The sequence below is a fragment of the Mus pahari genome, chromosome 7 (genome assembly GCF_900095145.1).
Source record: "Mus pahari chromosome 7, PAHARI_EIJ_v1.1, whole genome shotgun sequence".
NCBI lineage: Eukaryota > Metazoa > Chordata > Mammalia > Rodentia > Muridae > Mus > Mus pahari.
In genome coordinates this window covers 28,696,786-28,720,353 of record NC_034596.1, presented here as the reverse complement: position 1 = coordinate 28,720,353, position 23,568 = coordinate 28,696,786, and the positions used below count along the sequence as shown (strand labels likewise).

General features: G+C 46.1%; 1 protein-coding gene across 1 annotated transcript in view; it reads left to right on the top strand.

The window, feature by feature from the left end:
* Positions 1–23,568, top strand: part of Tpo (thyroid peroxidase) — a 65,354-nt gene that overhangs the window by 25,023 nt on the left and 16,763 nt on the right. The window contains exons 5-13 of the mRNA XM_021202360.1: positions 1,025–1,154; positions 2,843–3,049; positions 3,407–3,907; positions 6,360–6,618; positions 8,274–8,444; positions 11,852–12,089; positions 13,904–14,112; positions 15,374–15,544; positions 22,003–22,134. Of these exons, the coding sequence (XP_021058019.1) occupies positions 1,025–1,154; positions 2,843–3,049; positions 3,407–3,907; positions 6,360–6,618; positions 8,274–8,444; positions 11,852–12,089; positions 13,904–14,112; positions 15,374–15,544; positions 22,003–22,134 (2,018 nt within the window). The remainder of the gene's footprint in view (positions 1–1,024; positions 1,155–2,842; positions 3,050–3,406; positions 3,908–6,359; positions 6,619–8,273; positions 8,445–11,851; positions 12,090–13,903; positions 14,113–15,373; positions 15,545–22,002; positions 22,135–23,568) is intronic.

Below are 23,568 nucleotides of genomic sequence, written 5' to 3'. Positions count from 1 at the left end.
AGGATCAGAAATTCAAGGTCACCCATAGCCAATTCAAAGCCAGACTGGGCTACTTGAGACTCTCCCAAAACCAAACATGTACTGGTCTATCATAAAACAACAAAAGCCAGGTGGTGGTTCTACTTAAACACGACTTGAAAAACATCTGCTTTTCATTGGGATTAGTCACCAATCATTCATATTTCAATTTCTCAGCTTCTGGAAAAAAAATGTGTCAAACAGTATTTAATTATACCCTTTCTTTTCCCTTTGGCTTAGAGGTGGTGTTCCTGATATGCTCAGAGGCAGCTTGGGAAATCAGTAAAGATTGGTCAACTCACATTTGCCTTAACGTGGACCTGAAATATATTTTTACCTAGTTCTATTTTGACCAAAGAATAAAATCACAGATCAGTGTTTGAGTGTAGAAAACATCCCCCTTTAGCCTTGGTGATAGGGCTCGTTCTTAAGTCAAAGCAATTAACTCAGAAAAAGGTCTAATTTTATTTTTAATTCAAATGCACATATTAATATGTATCCCCTCCGTAGTCTTCTCACTTCTGGTATTTTCCTGGGTATCTTTATTTCTAGTAGAAATATTATCATCCTGATAAGTACGAGGGCCCTGGATGTGTCTTGATTACAGGTGTTTAAATATTACAGTATTTCAGATAGTCCCTTTGAATGCCCCCAATATCTGTTCTCTGAGTAGGACCTCCATAGTACATTCTAGAAGGGCAAGCGCCCTATTTCGGAGAGAAACCTTAGGAAGTCTCCTGGGCGGAGCAGTGTGAGGTGGTTATCAGCAGGCAGAGCTACTCGAGGTGGGATCCCTCCTCAGGAGGGTTAAAGACTAAGCTACTCGAAGTCAGTTCCTTCCACATAGCCCAGAGAGGTCCATCAGGAAGACTAACTGTTAAGGCCCACCTAGAGACTTAGAGATACTCCCAGAGTGTATCATCTTGAGTGAGTTACACTGTATTGAGACCTCAATATTTCTTCATTTTCTTCCATCTCAAACACATCCCTTCATTTGTTCCCACAGAGATCACCCCAGATGGGGAGCCTCCAACACAGCCCTAGCAAGATGGCTGCCTCCTGTCTACGAAGACGGCTTCAGTCAGCCCAGAGGCTGGAACCCTAATTTCTTATACCACGGCTTCCCACTGCCACCGGTTGGTACTCATTTAGAACCTACTTCCACAAGAACAGGTTTCCCATAATGCTATCACACTCCTCCAGCCTTGGGGGGGGGGGGGCAATGGGCGACTGCTGGGATGATCTATTATGCAAACATCTCCAAACTTCAGAAAAAGTTGGAGCCCTGAGGTGTGTGTGATACCTGTGGATGAGGCTCTGAGGGTTAGACACACTCAGCCAGTGAGGAGAACAACTGAGATTTAAAGTCACTCTCATCTAATTTTATACCTTTTCTCTTGATAAGCTCTTTAGTATTCTTAAATAAATTATTTTATTCATCAGGTGGAAGACAAGGTTCAGCAATGACATATATTCATTAATGAATTCACTCATGCACACTATATATGTGCAGATGCAAGCTACTATTTTGCTACCAGAGGCATATTTGGGAGGGGGGATATGAATACATTCATTTCCTTCCTTTTCTTTGGCCCAACATTTGCCATCAGGTCCATTGATCTACATCATCAAAACATGCTCCATCTTGGCCCTAGTTTGACTCTCCATATCAGTGGATAACTCAATATTTGTTCCTATGCCACATTCCACAACAGAATTTTCACAATGTCTGACAGATAGCAGGTACTCAGCTCAACATAGATAAAACCAGTTACCAGAAGTGAGGAGATGACCCAGTCAACTATAGACTGACACCTTTACCATCACAAAGTTCTCCAATGGGAATTCACCCCTGTACATAGGCCGTTTTTAAAGTATCTTTTTGGTGAGAGAGCCAAGTGTTTCACGTAGTCGGTAAGGACCTGCAGGTAGAGTTGGGTACCAGGGCTCACAGAGAAAGCAAAATACATATGTCTGCCCTCAACTTCCCACCAGATGGTTCTCTTCCATTGTTTGGTCAGCATTAGGCCAGTTCAAATCCTGAGGTCTTTTGAGCTCCATAATGAGACTGTACAAATTTGGATTTGTCTATGGATTTATTATCTACAGGAATTAGCACTTAAGTATGTTTATAGGTAGCCTTTTATTCTTGATTTTATTATTTTTTCATTTCTTGATTTTATTCTTTTCTTACATTTCTTGACTTTATTCTAAAATTAATAAAATTTTAGTGGCTATACTAACACAGACGTTAGATTTTTTCAGTTCTGTAGGCCATAAGTCTAAAGTGTCTAAAGTCGAGGTGTCTCAGGACTGTGTCCTCTGAGAGGTTCTTGTGGGGAACCCCACTCCTTGACTTTCGCACATGTGTTTGTGGTTGGGGTGCTGAGCTTCAAGCCCAGTGCTTCACACACGAAACACAAGACAGATGCTTTTACCATTGACTATGTCTTCAGCCTCCTCCTTCCTACCTTCTAAAGGCTACACTATGGCCTACTCTACGGCTCCTCCAACGAAGTCTGCAAGGCGGAATCTATCCATGTCTTCCACCCCAAGTCACAACTCTCTAACAATGGTCAAGAAGACTCTCCAAAGTTAAAGACCCACGTGACCAGACTGCATACGCTTAGAAACCTACAATAATCTCTGCATCGAAGCCCAAATGTGTCTGTCTTCCATCTTGACTCTTCCGGTTAAACAGGTCTTTCCAGGGCTCTCCAGAGCTGTGAACAAGAGCCTCACCATGAATGTAAGACTCCAAGGGCTCCTTTATTGACCACAGGCAGTTTAACGACTCCACTGGAAGCTGTTCTCTTTTACCCAGGTACGGGAGGTGACAAGGCACCTCATTCAAGTTTCCAATGAGGCTGTGACCGAAGATGACCAGTACTCTGATTTTCTGCCGGTGTGGGGACAGTACATCGATCACGACATGGCTCTCACACCACAGAGCACTAGCACAGCAGCCTTCTGGGGAGGTGTCGACTGCCAGCTGACCTGTGAGAACCAAAATCCCTGCTTTCCCATACAGGTAATTTCCCTCAACTCTTCACTTATTATGAAATGACATATGACTTTTCAAACGTTAAACAGAAAAGCTTGAAATAAAATGCAAAGTCTCCTTCCCATGCCCTGTCCCCAGGAGCTTCCAACATATTTATGCTCCTTGGACATTCAATGCACTCCTTTGACAATACCATTTTATGTGTGCAACTTATCCCATCACTCCCACACCATGTTGTGCGCATGCTCTAAACCAGGGGTTGTCACTCAGCAATAAGTATTACCCCCTTACCCATCATCTAATTAACACAAATTTATTTTATGATTTAAGATTCTAAAACGGCCCAAGAGCTGGAAGTGACATCCAGTCTCCCCTCTGCCGCAGCTTCCCTCAAACTCCTCAAGGACCACTGCATGCCTGCCTTTCTACCGCTCCTCAGCCGCTTGTGGCACTGGGGACCATGGTGCTCTCTTTGGCAACCTGTCTGCCGCCAATCCGAGGCAGCAGATGAATGGCTTGACCTCCTTCCTTGATGCTTCTACCGTGTATGGCAGCTCCCCTGGCGTTGAGAAGCAGCTGCGCAACTGGAGCAGCTCGGCGGGGATGCTGCGCGTCAACACTCTCCACCTAGACGCGGGCCGCGCCTACCTGCCCTTCGCAACAGCCGCCTGTGCTCCAGAGCCTGGCGCCCCACGTGCCAACCGCACGCCCTGCTTCCTGGCTGGCGACAGTCGCGCTAGCGAGGTCCCTGCCCTGGCAGCGGTGCACACCTTGTGGCTGCGCGAGCACAACCGCCTGGCTGCGGCCTTCAAGGCTATCAATGCGCACTGGAGCGCCAACACTGCCTACCAGGAGGCGCGCAAGGTGGTAGGGGCACTGCACCAGGTATGTGCCTCTGTGCTGGGGCGGTACAGATCCTAAGATGTGTCCACAGAGCCAGTGTGAGCCCAGGGGAGTATCCAGTGGGACCACCATGGGCTTTCTTAGTTTCTGACAGGATCACCTTGGAATACTCAAGTGGGGACATCCAAAGCACGAGTTTATGTAAGCAAAGCGCTCCTACTACCAAGAGGCTCCTTGTGGCTTTGTTGTCCAATCACTGGGTCATCTATAGTAACCCTAAGCCACAGAACTCCTGCACCCACAACTGTACCCAGCAGTAGTCCCTTTAAAGGCTGCTGCCTGGTACTTGGAACTCACAGAGCCAAACAGACTATAGCTCCAATACCCTTAGTAGCAGGCCTGTGAGGTGGGTAAGTAGATGGATTCTGGCTTGTGTTTTGGTAATAATGAAGTTCCTACTCATTTCTGTCGCGTTAAACTACAGTTGGTTTCTTGATCTTTATTTTATGATTCTTTTTAAAAACCAAAGGATCTCAAATGGAGATCCCTGTTGGTCACTGATCCGTTGTGCAAGAGAAAAATCACACTAAAAGTCAGTGCAGTACTGACTTCACGGTCCCCCTGGATTGTGATGGAGGATTGATTCACTTCATATCAATCCCTTCCCATGTCAGGTTAGAATAGGCCCTGTGCTGGGTACTTGACATCCTGCCTGTGTCTTCAGAGACCCTGTGGAGTAGATCGCTTCAGTCTTGCCTAGGAATAGGGGGTGAGTGTTGTCCTCCTGTAGATAGCTGCAAGGAGAAGCCTGGAGCAACTGACCTACCATGGCCTTGGGCACTTGAGGACCAGACATTAGTCTTTGTGTTGCTGGGAGTAAGAAGAATATGAGCGTCCAGAGGACATGAAGACAGGCAACATTCAGGGCTGGAACATCTTTGCCAAACCAAACTATTTGAAGTAGTCAAACAGTTTAGGACCTGTGCATACACTGGGTGTCTGTCACCTCTGCTTAAGGAGTCACGTGCACGGTGTATACTGTTATCTGCGCTCAGTATCTGCGTGCTTTGCGTGTCTGCGTGGCATTTGTCACATGAGTTTAAATTGTGCCGTGCATCTGTTCTGTGTGTATGTTTCTGTAGTGGGTCGTATTTGTCTGTGCCCATTTATAGCCATATGTCTGTGTGTGCCTATGCTGTGCTGGGTTAGATAAGAAAGTAGAAATGAGGTATATGAAACCTTGAAGCTGAGGCTCATCGTAAACTCTGAGTGAAATGAGCTTCGCTGCGCAGCTCTAACTTTGCTTGGCAGGCATACGTATACAGGTACTTTTGGTGTTTTAATCACTGTGCGTACCCTTAGCAGAATCTCACATCGGTATCTCTGAAGAGGGTCGAACCGAAGCAGTTTTCTATAGTAGCTTTCTAACATGATCAGAGCCTAACGATCCCTGCCATTGTCAGAGAGCTGGCCAGACACTGACTTCTTTGTGCCCAGTGGGGTATCCGTCCATGACAACAGAAGCCCCCACTCACCAAAGCTGGCTAGCTTCCCCTTGTGTTGTGAGATGAATCTGTGGTGATTCTCTCCCTGGTCATGACTTCCAGACCCAGCCAGTTTGGTATTTCCCCTTCTCTGAAGATAAGCGTCACAGGGGCAGAGAGATTCAGGCCCTTACTTCATTCTTCTTTCCTAGCCGCTGGAATGTGCAGGCAAGGGTAGTAGGCACTGAGTTTCTCCAGAGGTGCGATTCCCAGGGATCATCCCAGAAGTGCCTTTCCCTGCTGCCCCTTTAGGGATCATATTCTGTATGTGAGGCTTGGCAAGTCATCCAAAGAAGGCCCAAGGGGCTGCTGCACACAGGTCCACGGCTGGCCGTTCTCATGTACAAAACTGCTGTGGTGGGTGAGGGCCCTGGTTCCGTGTTTCTCCTTGGGAAAGTTCTATAGTATTTGAGGTATGAATCACTGCTATGTCCTTATATGAGCTCAGTAAAGACAGAGGGGTTTAATTCTGCAAATCTGAAGAACTTAGCTGACCTGAACATTAATCATCCAGTGGCCTGTTCTCAATAGGAAAGTGCTAACCTCAGTGAACAGGAAAGATGCTCTCTAGATTTATGTTCTCCTCCTCCTCAGTCTTCTCTCCTCCTCTTCTTCCTTCTCTTCCTCCTCCTTTTCCTCCTTTTCCTCCTCCTCCTCCTCCTCCTCCTCCTTCTCCTTCTCCTCCTCCTCCTCCCCCACCCCCCTCTCTTTATTACATTCCCGTGGGTTATACTCTTGCCTGATGGGTATGTCCTTTCCCATACTTCTGCCTGAGTCTGTGGGCTGTGTCCTTTGGGAGCCTCATGAATCCTATGATAAGCTGTCCTAAGGATGTCCGGGCAGAATCCCTCCCTATTGCTTGATCTTTAACCTTCAGTTGACCTACAGGTATCCCTGGGCTGTGTTGAACACCGTTCCTGCTCAGAGAACATCTCTCTCCCCCTCTATAGATCATCACCATGAGGGATTATATCCCCAAGATCCTGGGTCCCGATGCCTTCAGGCAGTATGTGGGTCCCTATGAAGGCTATAACCCCACTGTGAACCCTACTGTGTCCAACATCTTCTCCACTGCCGCCTTCCGTTTTGGCCACGCCACAGTCCATCCACTGGTGAGACGGCTAAACACTGATTTCCAGGAGCACACAGATCTCCCCAGGTTGCAGCTGCGTGATGTCTTCTTCAGACCCTGGAGGCTTATCCAGGAAGGTATGGCAAACCTCCTGACTTAATCCTACAGCTAAGCACAAGCCGGGGTAGCCCAGCATGAGCCTTTGCCTTCCATACCAGTGCTATCTAATTTATCAGTATTTAGAGGGAGTGAGTGTATTCAAAGCCTTTCCCCCATTTGTGCGCGTGTGCGTGTGTGTGTGTGTGTGTGTGTGTGTGTGTGTGTGTGTGTGTTTCTCTGTATTTGTATTTCTATGTGTCCCGGTACATGTGTATACAAATAGAGGCTGAAGGACAACCTCGGATGTCATCCTTAGGAAAGCAATTCACTTCCTTTGAGAAAGGGTCTTGAATTGACCTGAAGTTCACCAATTAAACTAGATTGACAAACAGCAAGTCACAGGAATCCCTGTCTTTGCCACTACAACACCATAATTACAAGCACACAACCCTCACGCCCTACAATTATTCACCTGGGTTCTGAGGAACAAACCTGGGCTCTTGTGCTGGCTGTGCATCTCACTTTACTGGCTGAGCTGTACGCCTACCCCTGCCCCCCACTCCCAGTCCAGCGCTCTTAAGTTTTTAAAAAGGGGACATGTTTGTGAGAAATGCCTTGACTTACATCTGGAGATCTTCGGAGCTCAGGATAGATTATCCAGGTAGAGTATGCTCTCTTTGTGTTTGGAGACAGAGAAGTAAAAGTGCCCTGGTGGCCATGCCTCATAGATGGTGCTGTCATTTCTTAACCATTAAGCACTATGCCTGTTCCCTAGTGAGACCAGCACTGTGTGCTGCAGAGGATGCTGGCATTTGAAAACAAAAACAAAAACAAAAACAAAAAACAAGCAAACAACAATAACAACGAAACCCTGCAGCTCTCTGGCTCTCCTCTGGAGGATGGTTTTCATGCTTCCCCGCATTTCTCGTTCTGCCCACCCCCACCCCCATGTTCTTCCTGTCCCTCTGATCATGTCTAACCTGGCTCCAAAGTTAGGTGCAGGGACAGGTTGGAGGGAAGAGATGGTGGCAGCTGACATCATTTCCCTCACCAATGATCATCACGTTGCTTTCATGCAGATCATGAGAAGGGAGGTTTGGGGCCTTCCCAAATCACTCTACCCAGTTCAAGATGCATTATACACTTGCCATTGTGTGGGGGTGGGGGAAGGGTAGGTAACCCGAGACAACTGGCCTCTCAGTACGCGTTATTGCATGTAACTCTGGATTAGTGCAGCTAAGGAGGGCAAGACCTGGGAAATGGCTGCTTTGCTTCCTTTGAGGCCTTCTCTGAGGATGGCCTGGGCTTCAGTGGGTTAGAGAGCAAGGTTCCTGAGAAACTGAGAGTTTGCCAGAGCAGGCCACACCTTACTGCTCCAGGCAGTGGAGGCCAGGGAGTATTTCCTCCGACTCTAAACATTCTGCTGGTGGGAAGTAACTAATGATAAACCTGAGTAACGAAACCTTGCTTATGTCTAGTCCCTAAGGTGCTGAAGGTGCATCCTTGGCACGTGGATGCTATTAGTGGCAGTGTCCTAGGGAACCTGGAAATCTTGGGATCACGTAAGGTAATTTGGTGAAGGTGCGGAGACATTTACGAGTAAACATGCTTTATAATGGAGAATCTATCCTGGGTCCCCAGAGCTCAGCAGGGCCCTGGGGACCTCTCTCGATTTGTACGTGGTGTCTTTCAGGCGGTTTGGATCCGATAGTGAGAGGCCTCCTGGCAAGACCAGCCAAGCTGCAAGTGCCGGAGCAGCTGATGAACGAGGAGCTGACAGAGAAGCTCTTCGTGTTGTCTAACGTGGGCACCTTGGATCTGGCATCACTGAACTTGCAGAGGGGCCGGGACCATGGCTTACCAGGTTTGTCGGGTCTCTAGATGGTGTACCTCAGTGTGTGCCGAAGGAAGAACTCTCGGGGTCCGTATCTGGTACAAAGTGAAATGTCCAATGCACTGACGGCGTCAGAGGAGTAGATTTGTAGGTTGTGTTTGTTTGCTTGATTGTTTGGTTAGTGTTTGTGCTTTTAAATAAGGTTTTTTATGTAGCTCAGGCTAGCTTCAAACTCATGATCCCTCTGCTCCAGCCTCCCACGTGACAGGACTATAGGTATGTACCAAGCCTGTCACTGACTACATAGTTGTATGTAGACTGACTCCCCTCAAACGCCACAGAAGAGTCTGTGTCTCTATCTGTGAAATGTGTGTGAGATGCCTTTTCTGATGTGTTTCCTTGCATTCTCTGAGGAGGAGCCCCAGTCTGCAAAGGGCTTCCAACTACAGAACTACAGAGTCTCTCCCAGGACCCTGATGGAGTCAGCATCACGCAGTGTGGAGCACCAGGGTTCCCCAAGAACTACCACACTGATGCCTGACCTAACCCAGAGGCCCACTCACAGGGCCAGTGGCCAGTGTCCTCTGCCCTATGACTATGCATGAGAAAAGGCCCTATTTACAGATGCTATGACCCAGGCTGCCATCCTGAAGCTCTGACTGCAGAGTCCCAATGCAGTTGATGTCATCCTTCTGAGTCATTTCTCCCTCACGGCAGCCTTCAAAGGGACTGTAGCAACTTGGATCTGGAGAGCATGTATATACCGGGAAGTTATAGAAAGGGTCCCTTCTGTGTGTGCTGGCAGGCCACATAACCTTCTGTATTTCACCCTGAGCTCCGAGTGCACTTGCTTTCTTGGAGCTGTTGAAGCATATTTCTGCTGCTTACGGCCCCTGAGAAATCTCTCTCCCAATATTCAAGTGTAATTCATCCACTCTTTGTGCTTCAATTGTCCTGAGAGTAAATGATCCTTCAAGTGGGTATTTAATGAAGTAACTCCTATATTTCCCCAACCTCTGCGGCAAGCAGTGGGAATATCTGTTTTCATATAAATCAAATTCACTGATTTTATTTTGCTTGCCACGGGGTTACGGGATCTGTGAGGGTCTGGCCTAAAGCAGTCCGTAATGGAATCAAAACGCTATGGGACGTGTCAGGACTCAGGAGACAGGAAAGGAGAAAGCTGTCATCTCGCTAGATGGCTCCTGAGGGATATGATTGAGGTGACCCAACTAGAATTAGAGAACAAAGAGAGGACTTCCCAGTGCACTACCACTTACAGGGTCCAGCTTTGCACAGCAGACACTGAATTGAGATAGAACGATCTTCTTGACCAGGAAGCTCAGGAGTCATTACTCTAAAAATGTGGTCTGATGTTTGGCTGCATCAAATACCAATGCACACACACACACACACACACACACACACTCATGCACACACGCAGGCACACACACATAAACACAGGCACACACTCATGCACACATACACATACACACACACACATACTCACTCATGCACACATACATAAACACAGGCACACACTCATGCACACATACACACACACACACACACACACACACACACACATACACACACACATCAAACACACAGCTACATTAAACAGACCCCAGCTTCTCCTGAATCAGAATGGAGGGAGCTGCCATCATCATGCTCCCACCAATACCATCAGATGGCAGCGCTCATAAACCACAGATTTTAAATCTCACTGGTGATTTTTCCCTACTTTGGCTTTTATTTGCTGTAACCTGTCACCTCCATGTTTTTCCCTGTAGCTAGATGCTCCCACATCCCATTGAATGGCTCAGCAAGGCTCTTGTCACTCCGGCATCGATTCCCAGACTCTGCACAATCATTTCTTCAGATTCTACCTTATCCACACACATGAATCCCCAAAGTTTTTATCCCATTAATGCCTCATCACCCCTGTAGAGACCTGGCCTAGTCCTCAATGCATCTCTCTATGTGTGTTTATACAATTCGTGCTGAGCGTCTCGGTGCAGAAAGCAGTGACAATAGCACAAGGCAGACTCTGACAGAATGCCGATGGCAGTATGGGCAGGCGAAGGGAATGACAAGGAACGGCTGCCTCAGGGTGGAGTCCCACAGCAGACAGTGGCTGGCACCTCCCATCACTGTCAGGAGGAAGAGAGGCTTCTGGAAGAAGTCGAGATGAGGAGGATGAGGCCAAAGGTAGCCTGTCAGGAGGGTACTGTAAGATCATGTCATGTGTCCAGTGGAGAAAGCAGCCCAGCAAAGCCAGAGCACTACCTGTAGGGTCAATGGGGAGTAAGAGATGCCAGGACCATGAGGCCAGGGATGGGCTTTTCCAGCTATGATGGAATCATCCTCAAGCAGGTAGAGAATCTGCAGAGACAGTCACATGAGGAAAGATAGGCATATATATATATATATATATATATATATATGTGTGTGTGTGTGTGTGTGTGTGTGTGTGTGTGTGTGTGTTCTCTCTCTCTCTCTCTCTCTCTCTGTGTGTGTGTGTGTGTCTGTTTGTCTGTGTGTAAGATAATGTCTCTGAGTATATATAAGAGAATGTGTCTGTGAGTGTGTCTGTGTAAGAGAGTATATGCTTGTGAGTGCATGTATAAGAGAGTGAATGTGTATGTATACAATAGAGTATGTGTCTGTGAGTGTATTATGTGTGAATGAGTGAGTGAGTGAGTGTATGAGAGTGCCTTGTTGTGTGGATATATGTGTGTAAGATAGCATGTGTCTGTGTGTGAAAGAGAAGCTGTGTGTCTGTGTAAGAGAGTATGTGTTTATGAGTGTGTATGTGTATAAAGGTGTCTTGAGCACATGTGTGTAAGAGTATGTCAGTGAGCGAGTGTGTATAAGAGGATATGTGAGTGAGTGTGCCTAAGAGAGTGTCTGTGTTTATGAATGTATATGTAAAAGTGTCTATGTTTGTATGTGTATGTATGTGTGAGAGAGACAGAGACAGAGAGGCACAGAGAGACAGAGGGAGAAACAGAGAGACAGAGACAGAGAAACAGTCCTGGTGTGCTCCTGTTCTCCACAAGCTCTCGGTGTCCTTCTGGAGCATCCTCAGCTCTGAAAACGGTGTGACCTGCCAGCATAGTTCTGCGGGGAAAGACTGGCCAGTCATAGTATAAATTCACTAAAGAGTTTTGACTTGGCACCCTTTCTAACTCCAATTCACAATCACCCCAAAACACACTCGTTATAAGAGCTTCGAGAATATGAGACATAGTCTGTTCTGTTGAACTCTGTAGTGTGAATATCATGCCACAATAGCAGGGTCACTCTGCAGCAGGGGCTAACAGACAGGGCTGTGTCTCTGCAACCCTGGCTTCCAGGGCTCAGCAGAACCCATGGGTAGACTGGTATAGCTTAAGTCCCTGTAAAGTCAGACCTGTGCTCTCTTTCTTGCACAGGCTACAATGAATGGAGAGAGTTCTGTGGCTTGTCACGCCTGGAGACAAGAGCTGAGATGAACAAAGCCATTGCCAACAGAAGCATGGTCAACAAGATAATGGACTTATACAAGCATGCTGACAACATTGATGTCTGGTTGGGAGGCTTGGCCGAGAAGTTCTTGCCAGGGGCCCGCACTGGTCCTCTGTTTGCGTGTATCATTGGGAAGCAGATGAAGGCTCTGAGGGATGGGGACAGGTCAGTGCCTGTGGCAAAGTATATGTGGGATACACTCTGGGCATAACACATGGCTCCATATTAGACTTGTATGGAGAAGCAAGGTCTGGGCTCAAGTGCTTAAGTGACGCCGGAGAGGTTTTCTCTCAAACGTATTATCCTTGACCATTAAACAATGTTGTCACCACACAAAAGGACCACAAGACATAAAGAATATCTTGTTCACTTAAAAACATGACTATTGTTTTCCCATACTTCTAGTCATGTGGATGAAAAGGCATGTATGTAACTCAAACTGTGACAGTCGACAGCTTCTATCTTTGGCCATTCTCTGACACCACACACACTGAACGGATAGGCCTGCCTTGATGACCGTGTGGACCCCTGCTAGTGCCCTGGAGCAGTCTCCAGACAAACAGACTCCGCCTTGTCTCCCCACCATGCCTCAACCTCCATCCCCTCACAGTTGCCTGTCCTTGCACTTGCTCCTTCCTCCTTCCTCCATTTCAACCTAAAATATGGTACTTCCTGCATCCAGAGGAGGTTAGGGAAGCAGTCATTTATCAGGGCACCTCATGGTGTGACACCAGATAGTGATCAGCAGAATGTAAACCATGAACCATGACAATTATGGAACCACACATTAAAAAACAAGGAATCATTTCTTTCTGGTATTTTTTTAAGTAAGCAACTGTATTTATTTATTTATTTATTTATTTATTTATTTATTTCCTGTATATGAGTACACTGCAGCTGTCTTCAGACACAACAGAAGAGAGCACTACAGATGATGGTTGTAAGCCAACCATGTGGTTGTTGGGAATTGAACTCAGAACCTCTGGAAGAGCAATCAGTGCTCTTAACCGCTGAGCCATCTCTCTAGCCCTCTTTCTGGTATTTTTAAAAATTCCCACATACTGGATTCTCTTTCTGCCTGCCTCCTCCCTCCATCTATCCCTCTCTCCCCATTAGAGTGCTGAAAAGCTTGGATTTTAGCCACGCCCTTCATACTCTTTCATTGACTTTGCTAGAAACATTAGCCATTAATCTCTAGGATACAGTATTTCTCACACCGGCGACACCTGGAAAAGAATCCTGGAAGTTTTTATCTTCCTTGAAACTGTATCTTTAGAAAAATGATGTGGCTTGACATAATTAGGACAGGAGAAGACATGAGCTTGGTAGGCAGCTCATTTCCTAAGCTCCCTTGAGTATGACATGGCTTTTGGGTCATGTTCAGTGGCAAAGTCCAAGAACCTCTGGCAGATGTTAGAGTGATGCTGGGATTTTTCACCCTAGTGTTTATGACTGGATGTCTCCGAAAAGCTAAACTCCAGTCAACCAGCTGATATAAGGAGAATCTTTTGCATGCTGTCCAATACATCTGGGGTCCTTTTGCAGGTTTCAGCTCCTTCTCCCCTCTTAAGGGAATGTGTTCCCAAGTAAGAATGAAGACATAGTTTATACGGTAAAGGGCTGTGGAAAATCGGAGCTTTCTCCATGCTGTTGATATTCTGAGAACTAGCATTATTTTCTTTCTCTCTGATGTCCCTGGCCTGGGGGTGGGATAGGAATAAGACTCAAACTTGGACCTTGGGCTGAGCAGCACCTCTTCCAGTGGTTGACTTTGCTGCACTTGCTTGTGAGGCAGGGCTGCGCCCAGACAGACTCGGGATAACCATTCCTTTCCTCCTCCATGTCCCTGATGCCTGATTCTCACGAGCCCTGCGTGCTGTGGCTACCCTATGACAGGATTCTCCATGGGGGTATCGAGTCCATAACAAACAGAAATAGCAGAGCATGCCACCCCACTCACGTTGTTCTCTCCTATGTAGGTTTTGGTGGGAGAACAGCCACATCTTCACAGATGCTCAGAGGCAGGAACTAGAAAAGCATTCACTACCTCGGGTCATCTGTGACAACACTGGCCTCACCAGAGTACCTGTGGATGCCTTCCGTATTGGAGAGTTCCCCCAAGACTTTGAATCCTGTGAAGACATCCCTAGCATGGACCTCGAACTGTGGAGGGAGACCTTCCCACAAGGTAACTCCCAGCCCCTTGTTATTTTATTGTGACATTAACGTCGGTTTAACCTCTCAAAGAGGCCGATTTTAAACCTGTCCTGCTGAGAGAGCACTGGCGAGACTGAGCCTTGTCTTCTCCTGTAGAATGGTAGCACCCCCAGCAAGACCAAAGAATCAGAGCAGAAGTCTGCCACCGTTGGCAAGCCTGTGCTCCATCTAGGTTCATACACTGTGCTTGGGAACGGCTGGCAACTGGCAACCCCCAGATCCTCCTCCTGTCATGGGCTTTGTGCCCATGAGAACTGAGCATTCCTCTAGAGTTCTGGCATCCATGGAGGAGCACAGAACCTCCTGGGATCCTGCTGGCTCAGTCTTCCTGGCTAAGGAGCAGCAGATGAGCTCTCATTTAAAAGCAAGTAGTGACTGATACTGACTACTTAGAAAAGATGTAAGACTGAGCAGGGACCTACAGATTCCGGATGTTTAATTAGCAAAGTAAATGTTCTCACCTTGGTTTTAGCTCTATACATGCTTAGGACAGACTAAAGTATATCTCATGAATTACCACTGATTCAGAATATTTATTATGTTTGCATGTATGCAGGTGTATGTGTATGGTGTGTGTATATTGTGTAGATCTTGCATGTGTTTGGGTGCACATTGGTGTACACATGCATCAGGAGACCTGAAGCTGACATCGAGTGTTCTCAATCTATATTCATCTTACTCTATTGCGGCATGATCACCCACTGAGTGTAGAACTCCCTGATCTGGCCAGCCGGGGTGCTCTGGGAGCTGTCTTTGCCTCTTGTGTTCTGGGATTGTGGTCGGATTGGCATGCTCAGCCAGACTTTATACTGGCTCTGGATACCCAAACTCGGATCTTCACACTTGCACAATAAGCAACTCACCCACAGAGGAATTTTCTCAACCCCACACAGTGTTTTCTCTTTCATTAACTATGACATCAGATTTGTGCCATGTAAGACTTGGCTTCAAGTGGGAGCAGAGGAATTAGCTACATGGCAGGCATTTCTTTAAGGCCTAGAACCCATTTGCCAAGAGAAACGCAGGGATGCCAGTTTGAGAATGACGCATATGGAAACTTATTAACCACTTCCATCCCAGGCTAAGGAGTGACCAAGAAAATTTCTGGAGCCTCCAAATGGAATGCGGTGCAGATGCAGGGTATTGGAGTGTAACGTTTTAATGAAGAGGCGCAGCTCTGCCCACAGTAGGGCTGGTGGCTTTACTGCATTTTGACCTTCCACATTCCACAGATGACAAGTGTGTCTTCCCAGAGAAGGTGGAGAATGGGAACTTTGTGCACTGCGAAGAATCTGGGAAGCTGGTACTTGTATATTCCTGTTTCCATGGATACAAGCTGCAGGGGCAGGAGCAGGTCACATGTACCCAGAACGGATGGGACTCCGAGCCTCCTGTTTGTAAAGGTCAGTGGTGTCATGTAGTGTAGTTTAACAATCATTACAAAACAATCTGTTTCCCTGTGAAAAACATCAGATCCTTCACCAAAGCATTACTCTGAGCACAGGTATCCCAAGAGCTGACTGGCACAGAGGAGAAAGAATGTCTCTCTGTTGCCCATAGTTCATTGCTTTCTCCAGATGGCAAAACATGGAGACAGTCACATCAAATCTGGACTCACGGTGATTTCAACGAGGAGGGAAGAAAAGGATCTAATAAGTTCTAGACAAGGTTATGGACAGAATTTGCAGACCCTTTGCCCAAATGAAATAGCAGAGAAGGTTCTCCCTCCTGGTACCCATAGAAAGACCCAGAACTATCAACGCCTTGGAGCTCTGCCTTCCCAGCTGTGTTCTTGGCCTCCTCAGGCTCAGGAAATCAATTTTCTGAGAGCAGAAGGAAGCAGGCATTCTCAGGTCCTGCTGTAAGGACTCCCCTGACTTCTTCTACCCACTTCTCTCTTATGACTCTGCAGAGTAGGAATCACCCCTAAGATGGTTGGGAAGCTGGCAAGAATGTTAGCCTCTTGAGGAAAAGCCTGGGTCCTGAGTTTTGCCTGCACAGAGACAAGTCTGTGAGAAAGGATACACCCGGGCTCTAGTTCCCTGCCAATGAGACTTATTGACACCTTAGCTAGCATCTTTTGGTTTTACTTAAAATCTGCCTCCTATAAGTAGTGCTTCTACCAGGGGTGTGGAACAGTGAAAGAGAACACAGTGGCCCTGCTCTTAGAGAGGATATATTGTCTCAGTGTCTGTCAGTCATATCAATGAAAGATTCCTGAGGAGGAGACAGAACCTGCATACCAAGTGGTCCCACAGAATGGGAAACATTTAGCCAAGTCTCTGAATGCAGAGGTGATACCATGAAAGAACTTGTCTGGTTTGCAAGCCCAGATAAAACCCAAAGTTTCGTTTTCTTTTTTAGAGCTATGGAAAGCTGGTATGACTCTGTGAACATGCCAGACACCTCTTAACTCCCACATCCAGTGTCTGAGGGTGAGCTTCAGTTTACATCTCCTTTGGCACACGGATGAGCATTTCATTGTAACTTTGAAACCCAGAGTGTTTTGTTCTTGAAAGGTTATAATGCTAATCACTTTTAAACCCTGAATAGTAAAGAAGAAGAGGGTCAAGGCTCAGTCTTGGCCATGATTGACTCCTGAGTTCTGCACACCATGGCAGTCAGTCACATTGGGTTCCCCCAATGCATAACTGTAGTCTTAAGACCAGGACAAGGAAGAAAGGAAGCAGAGATAGGAAAATGGCTGGCAGCGTGGTGAGCTGCCCAGGAATCAATGGGTCTGAAGCCTAACAGGTAAGAGATGAAAGCTATTGAGAGAATACACCAATCTGACCTGGATCCTGTGATGTAAACCAACAATTCCACTCCCCCAAACTTGTACCAGTAGAAAGTGGACTGTGAAGGCCCAGAGCTGACTACAGACTCCCCAGCTCTGTTTGGGATCTGATCATGAGCAACAGTGGGCCAGGGAACAAGGCCAAGGACTTTATTACTCAGAACACAGAGATTCTCTCCCAGAAGACAGAATGCCCGTGGAAAGAGTGGCAGAAGACCAGATGTTCTATGAAATGGCAACATCTGTGCGCAGGTGTTGTTTCTGACACCTGCTACTTTGATCACTCTGAATTACCACATTTTGTAGTTAATCTTCATTAACATTATGACAAACCTCAAAGCTTTCCGACTGGTTTGGCTTAGCAATTAAACAAGAAATGCTCACTTTACTAGAATTGCAGGTTCTCCCCACTGATGGTGTCTCACTAGGCCGTGGCCCCCAGGGTTTGGCACAGTAATGTTCTATGGCTGACCAGCCCTGGGATAGTCATATCTTAGCCTGTACACCTTAACTTCATTTTGTTCTAAAATCAGAACTTCTGCAATCTCATTCAGGCTGTTAGCTTTAAGATTTATGACTGCAAAAGCCTGGTAAGAAAAACTCTACGTGTCCTCAGTGGACCTACTGAATACAAGCTGACATAACAGTTCACAGGGCTCATCTTTGATGAACTTTAAAAGTAGGACACCCATCCTGCTCCCACTAGACAGTTTCATGTCATAGAAGTCATTGGGGTTTTTGTCCCCAGCCCACATCCTTCAGCTGTTTTTATCCTAACTTTTTACTTCTAGAGTCACTAGTTCCCTAAACTTAAAGAAGTTGTGTGGTACAATGAATGGTCAGTAGGTACTAAGGACTTAGTTACCAGTTACCATTGGCTTAATTTCTAAGCTTCCCGGTGCTTCTAATTATAGGAGCATCAGGTGACATGGCCTCAAATGCAACAAGTGATCTCATAGTGTAGACTCTGTGAGCAGAAGACCCAACAGCCAACGTCCTCTTTTCAGACCAGCAGCCTTACAGGGCCAACGGTTCTGAGATTAAATTGGCACGGTCTCTGAGACACTGCAAAGTCAAGTGTGTTAGGATTGAGACACCCACTGAGCAGTACTGACTGTGACCTCTTTCTCCAGTGCAATAACTCTGCAGCTTCACACCAGATCGGCTCTTTCAGAAGCTAATTACTCTGCCCCTTGAGGTCACCCAGCTTACTCCTGCCTCCAACTCTTCAAATGTGCAGTGAGAATGGTCGTGGGATCCAGCTCTTTGGTTGTCTGTTTAAATTGATTAATGAGTGTACAACATCAAGAACAAGGCCTAGTGCCCTTTCAGCACGCCATGAAATACCATGCTGAATGCATTAAGGAGGGTCTATACTGTAGACCAAGTATACCCAAGATGCACCACTGAACAAAAACAGAAGTGACAGAGTCGTACGTCTATATGAGAATTTATTCTGATTTGTTCAGAAGAAATGGTACCCATTTTCGTGGGATGCACAGATGAAGGTCTTCACGAGCTTGCAAAGAACATGGCAGGGCTGAGACCTTATAACAGCAGGAGTTTCTGCAGAGCAAGATGGGAAGAGGGAATAAAGAAAGATTGCTAGTTTCATGAATATAATTCATGTTTTCTGCCATCCTGTTTTTATAATATTTTTTGTACAAATCATCGAAATGATTTACACTTACAAGTGTTTACACTTACAAGTGTTTACACTTACAAGTGTTTACACTTACAAGTGCCTTCACTAAATCTTACCCCTAACTACATATATCCAAAGAAGGGATCACAAGGAAACAAACTAAGCCTTTAAAGAATGACAGACTAAATATTTTTGTGGTGAGTTGACATCAATATGTGTCTAAACAATCTCCAGTCAGTTGTGAATCCACGTGACTGGCAATAGAAGGAAGAGCTACAAGCTTATGTTGTTGACATAGAAAATCCAATGAGATTATTTTATCTTCTCTGTTCAAATCCCATTTAGCTACTAAAATCCATCTATGATGGTTTGAATGAGTTGACACCTATACTCTCAGGCATTTGAATACTTGATCCTCACTGGGTGGTGCTTAGGCAGTCTTAGGAGATGTGGTTTCCGTGGAGAAAGTGTGTCACTAGGGGCAGGCTTTGAGAGTTCAAATTCGTGTGCCATTCCAATTTTGCTCTCTGGTACTTGTGGTTCAAGATGTGAGCTCTCAGCTGTTTTAGCCACCATGCCTGCCTGATGCCACATTTCCTCTACTGTGATGGACTATTATCTGGAATCATGAGCACAAATAATCCCGTCCTTCAACAAGTTGCCTTGATTATAGTATTTTATCACAGTAATGCAAAAGTAATGAACAAGGATGTTGTTAGTACTAGGAAGGGGCTATTGCTATGCCAGTCCTGAGCATATTGGGTTTTGGAGAAACATGGAAGACCTTGGAACTTAGGACTAGAAAAGTAGTTGAATGTTATAGTGTGGCTTAATGACCCTCCTATTAGGATCTTAGAGGATAGTAATGATGAGAGCCCTGTGGACTGTGGAGGCCCACACAAAGAGATTCTAGAGAAGGAAAACATTGTTAACTGGGCTAGAGATCATTATTATGATAATTTGATAAAATTGTGACCACTTTCTGCCCTTGTCCTAAGAACTTGCCTGGGAATAAATTTAAATGTAATGGTTTAATTTATTTGTTAAAAGAGATTTTAAGACACCCTAATATTGATTCTAGCAAATGGTTGTTAGTAATCACTCTTATGCATACCGCTAGTGAAAATGAGTAAGGAGGACAAAAAGAAATCTCATATGTGACTCGGGGGCTCTAGAGTCCATTGCAGGCTGGTAGGAAACTTTCCAGTGTTATCCACATGGTTCTGGTTTTAGAATCATGAAAGATATGAGAGTAAAGAGGTCATGGAATCTTCCCCTACAGTCCCAGAGAGCCACTGAGGTCAGACAGTGTGTGGCAGGGGAGTCCCTACATGAAGGTCCTTAAGAGAGCAAGAGATCCTAAGATGCCATTGCATGAAGCTGGGAAAATGAAGCCTGTGTTTCAGTGAAGATAACAAGATGTTTCATACATCACAGCAATGGAGTATCTGCCAAGGAGAGGTGAACACAGGTAGTAGAGGGAGAGAGACAGAGACAGAGACACAGAGAGAGACAGAGACACAGAGAGAGACAGAGAGACAGACAGAGGTAGTAAGAGACAGACAGACAAAAGGAAGGGCAGATCTGTCTAAGCCTTTCGACATTAAACATGTAGCTACAGAATTTGGTATTTTCCATGTTGGGTTCTGTTCTTGCTTGGGTCCATTCTTTTCTCACCATACCCCTTTCCTCCCTTTTGGAATGCCAGTGTATATTCTATGCCATGTGTATTAAAAGTATGCAGTTTGCATTTTCAGTTTACAGGGGTTACAGGTTAGATATTGCCTTTAGTCTCAGAAAAGACGCAGACTTTGGTTGTTTAAACTATGCTAAAACTCAAAGACTACGAAGACTTTCAGAGTTGGACTAAATGCATTCTGCTTTACAGTATGGCCATCAGCCTATGGGGTACAAAGAGTGGACTATAGCGTTTTGAATGAAATGTCTCCTATAGTCTTGGGCATTTAAGTAATTGGTCACAGTTGATTTCACTGTTTAAGGAGTCTCATCATATATGTGCCAAGTTTCAAACCCAGGACAATTGGCTAAGGTAACACCTCAAAGTGGACCTGGCCTCCCAGTTCTCCCAGCATCCCCTATTCCCTACCTGTTACAGGGTATTTCTGGTATATCCCACCTTCTACCCTGAACTTGTCAGCCCAGGGACTGGACTGCCCTTTCCCTTCTTTTGGCCTCTCGGATCCTGTCCGTGGCTCCCCTCTCTCCCTCATAAGGGATAAGTGCATCTATTTCTATGTCTGCTTTCAGGAATCAACAGATCTGTGAAGATATGTTCGTGGTGATCTGAGGACACATGCTACTGCTTTTGAAAAACAAAATTTTATTAGATACTCAACACTTTGACCTTCCATTCAGGTTGCACTAGAGTTCTAATAAAGTAGCCAGCCTCAACATGTTTTCTCTTTCCTTTGTAAGAAGCACAAATTTCTACTCAGTGTAGGCTTGCAGCACACACCTCAGGGTTAATCATCTGCAAGAAAGCCCAGAATGTGTATGGTCTCAAATTCACTAGCTCCTAGATTGATTTCAGTTTAGGATAAGCAGAAATGTTTAAGTCTGAGATTTACTGTTGCCCACAAGAAAGCTATGTCCAAGTCTCAAGCATCAGTATGGCAGGATTTTGCCCTATTTGAAAATAAAAATCTTTTCAGATGCTTCTAGGTGGCTCTCACCCAAGATCCAGTGTCCTTACAAGAAAAGACATCAGGACAACTGGAGAGGACTGGGGAACACCACAAGGAGTCTACAAGATGCGACACATTCAGAGTTGTTCTAGAAAAGAAAAAGGGAGAGCCTTTGGGGGGACATTGTGCTCTGACACCTCATTGAGCTTCTGACCTCCAGCACTGAAAGGGGACCAGGTTCTATGGCTCTCAGCTTGTGGTGACTCCTGGCAGCAGCCACAAAAACAAAACAAAAAAAGCATACAGGAAAAGTAAGAATAAGATTCCCCAGGATGCACTGAGAAGGAGAGAGGGGCATAGTATCTGTCTGTCATCCATTAACTCCCAAAAGCACAGTGTGCCTCACATGGAGGCAGAGCTGAGTCCACCATAGTAGCCATCGGAGTCTTCATACAGTAAGACGACTCATGCTCCTAAGGAAAAGGCAATGGAGGCTACTGGAAGCCAGAATGTCAGTATAAGCAGGGACAAAAGTAGACCATGAGCAGCTGAGATAGGCCTGGCCACAGAACCAGGACTGAGGCGCTCTGTAGGTGCTTTACCTCAAGCACAAGAAGTATGAGGTGGCCAAACAACTGGGGAAGTGGCAAGGCTATGACACTGGTGTCCTTGAGACCAGGGGTGGGCCTAGGTAGTCTGGAAAAGAGTCTGCTACATGGAGCTGAGGACATGGGCCCTTCCTTCCCTACTACTGACTGCGCATTGTTCCTGCAGATGTTAATGAGTGTGCAGATCTGACACACCCACCTTGCCACCCCTCTGCAAAGTGCAAGAACACCAAGGGAAGTTTCCAGTGTGTGTGCACAGACCCCTACGTGCTAGGTGAGGATGAGAAGACCTGCATAGGTGAGTGGCTTCCTGGCAGTGCCTGTTGGCTGGTTTCTTGGAAATAAGAAAAAAAAAAAAAAAAAAGGCTGTGTTTGAGGTTCTCAGACTTTAGCTATGTTCCTAGAGGGTGACCCCAAACTTTCCCAAGTGCCGAGTTGAAGCTCACCTTGCCTAGTAGCAAGTGGACAATGAGATCCTGGAGACATTCAGGGACTGGCATCCTGACAGCTTTCAATAGCTTGTCTGAAACACCCTTTCGATGCAAATCATGCTACAGAGTGTGTAGAACAGAATCTGAGGCCTCTTCTGTCTGCGCGTACCATTGTAAATTCAGAAGAGCTAATTCAGAAAAAAAAAAAAAAAAAACCTGCCAAAGCAAACCGTAAGCCACTAGAGTCAGCATCCTAATTCCCTACAGGCCCAGAAACATTGCTAACCTCTTCATCCCATGAGAGAGCTCCAATGGCCAAGAATAAAACTCCTGGTGCTGTCAGTCAGCTAAAGGGCATCTGTCTGCAATTCTAATGCTTGGCCCAAGACACCTTCAGAATTCCTTTCTGAATGATTAGCACTGAGACCAGAAAAGTGTTGAGAACAGGGTTTCTCAGTTTGATGTGTTATCACCAAAGAGCACATATTCCAGAAACACAAGTGAGTGTGGCCGCCTGTGACCACACAGACCGGGTATTCCTGAAAGGCAGGCTGGGGCTGAAAGAGAATAGACAGGGAGAAAAGAACGAGGCCAAGACACACACACGTATCTGTTCAAAGCCCACGAGTTTCGAAGAGTCTGAGCTTGTAAAGAGGGGGGAGGCCCATCCCCCACCAATCCATTCTTGGTGCCTGTCACCAGTCTGCAGGGTGCTGTCTCCGATATATCTCAAGGGTCTCAGCAGGTAGCCATGTTTTGGAGCAGAGCAGCCGGCAGGTATAGAACAATAGAGCCAGCTAAGTCAGAAGGTTCCACCCCAGGTGGTCCCATGCTCAGTGACAACAAGTCTGAATCTGCTTGCTTCAAGGCTGGGGGAGGCAACACACAAGAGATGGACAATGGCCCTTGTAAGTGTGGGACTGAAGGTCTTATCCAGGCTGAAACTGATCAAGTCTTTCCAGAGTGGCAAAATATGGAGGTTTCCCACCTACACAAAGGACTCATAGAACCAAGCACAGTATACAGGTCAAGTCCTGAGGCTCTACAGTCACATACAGGCCAAATGACAGTAGGTAACCCAATGCGCTGCCAAGTCCAAGCTAAGGAAGGATCGAGAGATCTTGATAAGGCAGTGTCCAGGAAAGAAGCCAGGTAGAGAATGAAGGTTGTCTAAATAGTTTTTTAATAGAAATGCTGACAAATTTAAACTCCAAGGGTCAACTTTAAGAAACACTGGGGTCTCCAGCTTCCAAGAGATTTTCAGATTCTAGAGAGAGAGAAACAGCTGGGGTGCAGGTCCC